Source organism: Vanellus vanellus, assembly GCF_965231255.1.
Source record: "Vanellus vanellus genome assembly, contig: HAP1_SCAFFOLD_2454, whole genome shotgun sequence".
NCBI classification, from domain to species: domain Eukaryota; kingdom Metazoa; phylum Chordata; class Aves; order Charadriiformes; family Charadriidae; genus Vanellus; species Vanellus vanellus.
Genome location: NW_028126845.1, coordinates 1 through 7791, shown reverse-complemented (window position 1 = coordinate 7791; position 7791 = coordinate 1). Strand labels below are relative to the sequence as shown.

The following is a 7791-nucleotide window of genomic DNA, read 5'->3' as shown; positions in this document are numbered from 1 at the left end:
GTTGGGGGGCAGTTAGGGGTCGCTGTGAGTCACTGTGGATCATTTGTGTGTCGGTTGTGCGTTCGCTGTGACTTGGAGGGGGGTCAGTTGTGTGTCAGTTGTGTGTCAGTTGTGGGTCAGTTATGGGTCAGTTATGGGTCGCTGTGAGTCACTGTGGATCATTTGTGTGTCGGTTGTGCGTTCGCTGTGACTTGGGAGGGGGTCAGTTGTGGGTCGGGGGTGGCTGTGGGTCAGTTATGGGTCAGTTATGGGTCGCTGTGGGTCAGTTGTGGGTCAGTTATGGGTCAGTTATGGGTCGCTGTGAGTCACTGTGGATCATTTGTGTGTCGGTTGTGCGTTCGCTGTGACTTGGAGAGGGTCAGTTGTGGGTGCGGGGGCGGTTGTGGGGCAGCCGTGGGGCAGCCGTGGGTCGCCGTGGGGCAGCCGTGGGTCGCTGTGGGGCAGCCCCTCACCATGGTGCGCGTGTCGGCCTTCTGCACGGTGTACCCCGTCAGGTCGCAGTTGCCGTCGTCCCGGGGGGGGTCCCACTCCAGCGCCGCGTTACAGCCCCACACCTCCGTCACCCGCAGCGCCGCGGGGGGGCCCGGCCGCTCTGGGGGGGCACTGTCAGCCCCCGACCCACAACTGCCCCCCCGGACCCACAACTGCCCCCCCGGACCCATAACTGCCCCCCAAACCCCCCCAGAGACCCCTTAACCCCCCCAAACCTCCTCCACCCGCAGCGCTGTGGGGGGATGTGGTCGCTCTGGGGGGGCACTGTCACCCCCCGACCCACAACTGCCCCCCCCAGACCCATAACTGCCCCTCCAGACCCACAACTGCCCCCCCAGACCCATAACTGCCCCCCCAAACCCCCCCCCAGAGACCCCTTAACCCCCCCAAACCTCCACCACCCGCAGCGCTGTGGGGGGATGTGGTCGCTCTGGGGGGGCACTGTCACCCCGCGACCCATAACTGCCCCCCCCAGACCCATAACTGCCCCTCCGGACCCACAACTGCCCCCCCCGGACCCATAACTGCCCCCCAAACCCCCCCAGAGACCCCTTAACCCCCCCAAACCTCCACCACCCGCAGCGCTGTGGGGGTATGTGGTCGCTCTGGGGGGGCACTGTCACCCCCCCGACCCATAACTGCCCCACCCCGACCCATAACTGCCCCCCCAGACCCACAACTGCCCCTCCGGACCCACAACTGCCCCTCCAGACCCATAACTGCCCCCCAAACCCCCCCAGAGACCCCTTAACCCCCCCAAACCTCCACCACCCGCAGCGCTGTGGGGGGATGTGGTCGCTCTGGGGGGGGGGGCACTGTCACCCCCCGACCCATAACTGCCCCCCAGACCCACAACTGCCCCCCCGGACCCATAACTGCCCCCCAAACCCCCCCCAGACCCCTTAACCCCCCCAAACCTCCTCCACCCGCAGCGCTGTGGGGGGATGTGGTCGCTCTGGGGGGGCACTGTCAGCCCCCGACCCACAACTGCCCCCCCCCCGGACCCACAACTGCCCCTCCGGACCCATAACTGCCCCCCCCGGACCCATAACTGCCCCCCAAACCCCCCCACAGACCCCTTAACCCCCCCAAACCTCCTCCACCCGCAGCGCTGTGGGGGGATGTGGTCGCTCTGGGGGGGCACTGTCACCCCCTGACCCACAACTGCCCCCCCCAGACCCATAACTGCCCCCCCAGACCCACAACTGCCCCCCCCGGACCCATAACTGCCCCCCAAACCCCCCCAGAGACCCCTTAACCCCCCCCCCCCCCCCCAGCTCTGCCATGTGTAGTGCCGTGGGGGGACACGGCCGCTCTGGGGGGGCACTGTCAGCCCCCGACCCACAACTGCCCCCCCCGGACCCACAACTGCCCCCCCGGACCCATAACTGCCCCCCAAACCCCCCCCGAGACCCCTTAACCCCCCCACACCTCCGTCACCCGCAGCGCTGTGGGGGGATGTGGTCGCTCTGGGGGGGCACTGTCACCCCCCGACCCACAACTGCCCCCCCAGACCCACAACTGCCCCTCCGGACCCACAACTGCCCCCCCGGACCCATAACTGCCCCCCCGGACCCATAACTGCCCCCCAAACCCCCCCAGAGACCCCTTAACCCCCCCAAACCTCCTCCACCCGCAGCGCTGTGGGGGGATGTGGTCACTCTGGGGGGGCACTGTCACCCCGTGACCCATAACTGCCCCACCCCGACCCATAACTGCCCCCCCAGACCCACAACTGCCCCTCCGGACCCACAACTGCCCCTCCAGACCCATAACTGCCCCCCAACCCCCCCCAGAGACCCCTTAACCCCCCCACACCTCCATCACCCGCAGCGCTGTGGGGGGATGTGGTCGCTCTGGGGGGGCACTGTCACCCCCTGACCCACAACTGCCCCCCCCCAGACCCATAACTGCCCCCCCAGACCCACAACTGCCCCTCCAGACCCACAACTGCCCCTCCGGACCCATAACTGCCCCCCAAACCCCCCCAGAGACCCCTTAACCCCCCCACACCTCCGTCACCCGCAGCGCCGCGGGGGGGCCCGGCCGCTCTGGGGGGGCACTGTCAGCCCCCGACCCACAACTGCCCCCCCCGGACCCACAACTGCCCCCCCGGACCCATAACTGCCCCCCAAACCCACCCCCAGACCCCTTAACCCCCCCAAACCTCCTCCACCCGCAGCGCTGTGGGGGGATGTGGTCGCTCTGGGGGGGCACTGTCACCCCGCGACCCATAACTGCCCCCCCCCGACCCATAACTGCCCCCCCAGACCCACAACTGCCCCCCCGGACCCACAACTGCCCCTCCGGACCCATAACTGCCCCCCAACCCCCCCCCCGAGACCCCTTAACCCCCCCAAACCTCCACCACCCGCAGCGCTGTGGGGGGATGTGGTCGCTCTGGGGGGGCACTGTCACCCCCCGACCCACAACTGCCCCCCCCGGACCCATAATTGCCCCCCCCGGACCCACAACTGCCCCTCCGGACCCATAACTGCCCCCCCGACCCACAACTGCCCCCCCCGGACCCATAACTGCCCCTCCGGACCCATAACTGCCCCCCCCAGACCCATAACCGCCCCCCCCGGACCCATAACTGCCCCTCCGGACCCCCCAGTGCCCCCAGTACCACCCTTCCCAATGCTCCCAGTGCTCCCAGTGCTCCCAGTACCCCCCAGTGCTCCCAGCGCCCCCCAGTGTCCCCAGTACCACCCCTCCCAGCGCTCCCAGTACCCCCAGTACCACCCCTCCCAATTCTCCCAGTACCCCCCAATGCTCCCAGTACCCCCCAGTGCTCCCAGTACACCCCAGTGCCCCCAGTACCACCCCTCCCAACGCTCCCAGTGCTCCCAGTGCCCCCCAGTGCCCCCAGTAGGGCCCTTCCCAGTGCTCCCAGTGCCCCCAAGTGCCCCCAGTACCACCCTTCCCAACGCTCCCAGCGCTCCCAGTGCCTCCCAGTGCCCCCAGTAGAGCCCTTCCCAGCGCTCCCAGCGCCCCCAGCTCCCCCCAGTACCACCCCTCCCAGCGCTCCCAGTACCCCCCAGTGCTCCCAGTACCCCCCAGTGCCCCCAGTAGGGCCCTTCCCAACGCTCCCAGCACTCCCAGTGCCCCCAGAAGAGCCCTTCCCAACGCCCCCAGCTCCCCCCAGTGCCCCCAGTACCACCCCTCCCAGTGCTCCCAGTGCTCCCAGTACCCCCCAGTGCCCCCCATTGCCCCCAGTACCACCCTTTCCAATGCCCCCAGCGCCCCCAGCTCCCCCCAGTGCCCCCAGCACAGCCCCTCCCAGTGCTCCCAGTACCCCGCAGTGCCCCCAGTACCCCCCAGTGCCCCCAGTAGGGCCCCTCCCAGCACTCCCAGTGCCCCCAGTGCCCCTCATTGCCCCCAGTACCACCCTTTCCAACACCTCCAGTGCCCCCAGCTCCCCCCAGTGCCCCCAGTACCACCCCTCCCAGTGCTCCCAGTGCTCCCAGTGCCCCCAGTGCTCCCAGTGCCCCCCATTGCCCCCAGTACCACCCTTTCCAACGCTCCCAGCGCTCCCAGTGCCCCCAGTACCACCCCTCCCAACGCCCCCAGTGCCCCCCAGTGCCCCCCAGTGCCCCCAGTACCACCCCTCCCAGCACTCCCAGCGCTCCCAGTATCCCCCAGTGCCCCCAGTACCACCCCTCCCAGCGCCCCCAGTGCCCCCAGCGCCCCCCAGTGCCCCCAGCACCACCCCTCCCAGCGCCCCCAGCGCTCCCAGTGCCCACAGCGCCCCCAGCTCCCCCCAGTGCCCCCAGTACCACCCCTCCCAGCGCCCCCAGTGCTCCCAGTGCCCCCCAGTGCCCCGAGTACCCCCCAGTGCCCCCAGTACCACCCCTCCCATCGCCCCCAGTGCCCCCCAGTGCCCCCAGCACCACCCCTTCCCAGCACTCCCAGCGCTCCCAGTACCCCCCAGTGCCCCCAGTAGGGCCCTTCCCAGGGCTCCCAGCACTCCCAGTACCCCCCAGTGCCCCCAGCTCCCCCCAGTGCCCCCAGTACCACCCCTCCCATCGCCCCCAGTGCCCCCCAGTGCCCCCAGCACCACCCCTCCCAGCGCCCCCAGCACTCCCAGCGCTCCCAGTGCCCCCCAGCGCCCCCAGCTCCCCCCAGTGCCCCCAGCCGGGCCCCTCCCAGCGCTCCCAGTGCCCCCAGTGCCCCTCATTGCCCCCAGTACCACCCTTTCCAACACCCCCAGTGCCCCCAGCTCCCCCCAGTGCCCCCAGTACCACCCCTCCCAGTGCTCCCAGTGCTCCCAGTGCCCCCAGTGCTCCCAGTGCCCCCCATTGCCCCCAGTACCACCCTTTCCAACGCTCCCAGCGCTCCCAGTGCCCCCAGTACCACCCCTCCCAACGCCCCCAGTGCCCCCCAGTGCCCCCCAGTGCCCCCAGTACCACCCCTCCCAGCACTCCCAGCGCTCCCAGTACCCCCCAGTGCCCCCAGTACCACCCTTCCCAACGCTCCCAGCTCTCCCAGTATCCCCCAGTGCCCCCAGTACCACCCCTCCCAATGCCCCCAGCGCCCCCAGCGCCCCCCAGTGCCCCCAGTACCACCCCTCCCAGCGCCCCCAGCGCCCCCAGTGCCCCCCAGCGCCCCCAGCTCCCCCCAGTGCCCCCAGCCGGGCCCCTCCCAGCGCCCCCAGTGCTCCCAGCTCCCCCCAGTGCCCCCAGTACCACCCCTCCCAGCGCCCCCAGCGCTCCCAGTGCCCCCAGTACCACCCCTCCCAGTGCTCCCAGTGCCCCCCAGTGCTCCCAGTAGGGCCCTTCCCAGCGCTCCCAGTGCCCCCAGTACCACCCCTCCCAGCGACCCCAGCGCCCCCAGTGCTCCCAGTACCCCCCAGTGCCCCCCAGTGCCCCCAGTAGGGCCCTTCCCAACGCCCCCAGTGCCCCCAGCTCCCCCCAGTGCCCCCAGTACCACCCCTCCCAGCGCCCCCAGCGCTCCCAGCGCCCCCCAGTGCCCCCAGTACCACCCCTCCCAGCGCCCCCAGCGCTCCCAGCGCCCCCCAGTGCCCCCAGTACCACCCTTTCCAATGCCCCCAGCGCTCCCAGCTCCCCCCAGTGCCCCCAGCCGGGCCCCTCCCAGTGCTCCCAGTGCCTCCCAGTGCCCCCAGTACCACCCTTCCCAATGCTCCCAGCGCTCCCAGTACCCCCCAGTGCCCCCAGTACCACCCTTCCCAACGCCCCCAGCGCCCCCAGCTCCCCCCAGTGCCCCCAGTACCACCCCTCCCAGTGCTCCCAATGCTCCCAGTGCTCCCAGTGCCCCCCAGTGCTCCCAGTAGGGCCCTTCCCAGCGCTCCCAGTGCCCCCAGTACCACCCCTCCCAGCGCCCCCAGCGCTCCCAGCGCCCCCCAGCGCCCCCAGCTCCCCCCAGTGCCCCCAGCCGGGCCCCTCCCAGCGCTCCCAGTGCCCCCCAGTGCCTCCCAGTGCCCACCGATGACCCGCAGGCGCACGGCGGCCGCGTCCTCCATGGTGTCGATGCGGAGGCGCAGTCGGTACTCCCCGGAGTGGCCCCTCGCGGCCGCGCGGATGAAGAAGACGGTGTCGCACTCCGAGTTGCGCACGTGGACGTCCTCCCCCAGCGCCGCCCCCTCCTTCGTCCACGTCACCTGCGGCCGCGGCTTCCCCTAGGGTGGGGGGCAGCCCCATAGCACCGTGGGGCAGCCCCATAGCGCTCTCGGGTCCTTTATGGGGCTGTGGGGTCCCTACTGGGCCGCACTTATGGCGTCCCCCAGTGCCGCCCCCTCCTTCGTCCATGTCACCTTCAGCTATGGCTTCCACTGATGTGTGGGGCAGCCCCATAGCGCCGTGGGGCCGCCCCATAGCGCCCTTTGGTGCCCCATAGAGCTCTCGGGTCCTTTATGGGGCTGTGGGGTCCCTACTGGGCCGCACTTATGGTGTCAACCAGTGTCACCCCCTCCTTCGTCCATGTCACCCTCATTCATGGCTCCCAGTGATGTGTGGGGCAGCCCCATAGCGCTGTGGGGCGGCCCTATAGTGCCTTTGGGTCCCCTATGGGGCTGTGGGGTCCTCTATGGGGCTGTGGGGTCCCTATAGGGCCACGTGGACCTCCTCCCCCAGCGCCGCCCCCTCCTTCGTCCACGTCACCTGCGGCCGCGGCTTCCCCTAGGGTGGGGGGCAGCCCCATAGCGCCGTGGGGCCGCCCCATAGGGCTCTCAGGTCCTTTATGGGGCTGTGGGGTCCTCTATGGGGCTGTGGGATTCCCTATGGGGCTGTGGGGTCCCTACTGGGCCGCACTTATGGCGTCAACCAGTGTCACCCCCTCCTTCATCCATGTCACCCTCATTCATAGCTCCCAGTGATGTGTGGGGCTGCCCCATAGCGCCGTGGGGCCGCCCCATAGAGCTCTCGGGTCCCTTATGGGGCTGTGGGGTCCTCTATGGGGCTGTGGAGTCCCTATAGGGCCGCACTTATGGCGTCCCCCAGCGCCGCCCCCTCCTTCGTCCACGTCACCCTCATTCATGGCTCCCACTGATGTGTGGGGCAGCCCCATAGCGCCGTGGGGCGGCCCTATAGCACCATCAGGTCCCTTATGGGGCTGTGGGGTCCCCTATGGGGCTGTGGGGTCCCTATAGGGCCGCACTTATGGCGTCCCCCAGTGCCGCCCCTCCTTCATCCACGTCACCCTCATTCATGGCTCCCACTGATGTGTGGGGCAGCCCCATAGCGCCGTGGGGTCGTAACCTCGCCCCATAGCGCCGTGGGGCTGTGACCTTCTCCTATAGATCCCTCAGACCCTGACCTTCCCCTATGGCTTTATGGGGCCATGACCTTCCCCTATAGCTCCGTGGGGCCGTACCCTCCCCTATAGCGCCGTGGGGCTGTACCCTCACCCCATAGCACCGTGGGGCTGTGACCTTCTCCTATACATCTATTGGATTGTGACCTTCCCCTATGGCTTTATGGGGCTGTACCCTCCCCTATAGCTCCGTGGGGCCGTACCCTCGCCCCATAGCGCCGTGGGGCCGTACCCTCGCCCCACAGCGCCGTGGGGCAGCCCCTCACCTGGAAGGGGATGACGAGGTTGACCTGTTCCCCCACTTTCCTGACGTAGGTCTGGCGCAGCTGCCGCGGGAGGCGGATTTTGGGCCGTTCTGGGGGGGGGGGGGAGGAATTAAAAAAAGGGGAGAAAATGTGGGGCCCCGTATGGATGTGGGGGGGGGACACGAGGACGTGTGGGGTCTGCCCCCACACCTACCCACGATCTCGCGGACGGTGACGGGCTGGGCCAGGGTGGGCCGGAGGGCTCTCGCCGGCGATGTTGACG

At 69.6% G+C, this 7791-nt stretch overlaps 1 protein-coding gene across 1 annotated transcript; it reads right to left on the bottom strand.

Annotated features, from left to right (window-relative positions):
* Positions 1-236: 236 nt before the first annotated feature.
* On the bottom strand, positions 237-7785 carry LOC309685712 (myosin-binding protein H-like). Its single transcript, XM_082501444.1, has 4 exons — positions 7723-7785; positions 7530-7618; positions 5938-6130; positions 237-592 (listed from the first exon to the last, which is right to left on the bottom strand). The coding sequence occupies exons 3-4, from the start codon at positions 5972-5974 to the stop codon at positions 306-308; spliced, it is 324 nt and encodes a 107-aa protein (XP_082357570.1). The 5' UTR covers positions 5975-6130; positions 7530-7618; positions 7723-7785; the 3' UTR covers positions 237-305.
* Positions 7786-7791: the final 6 nt, after the last annotated feature.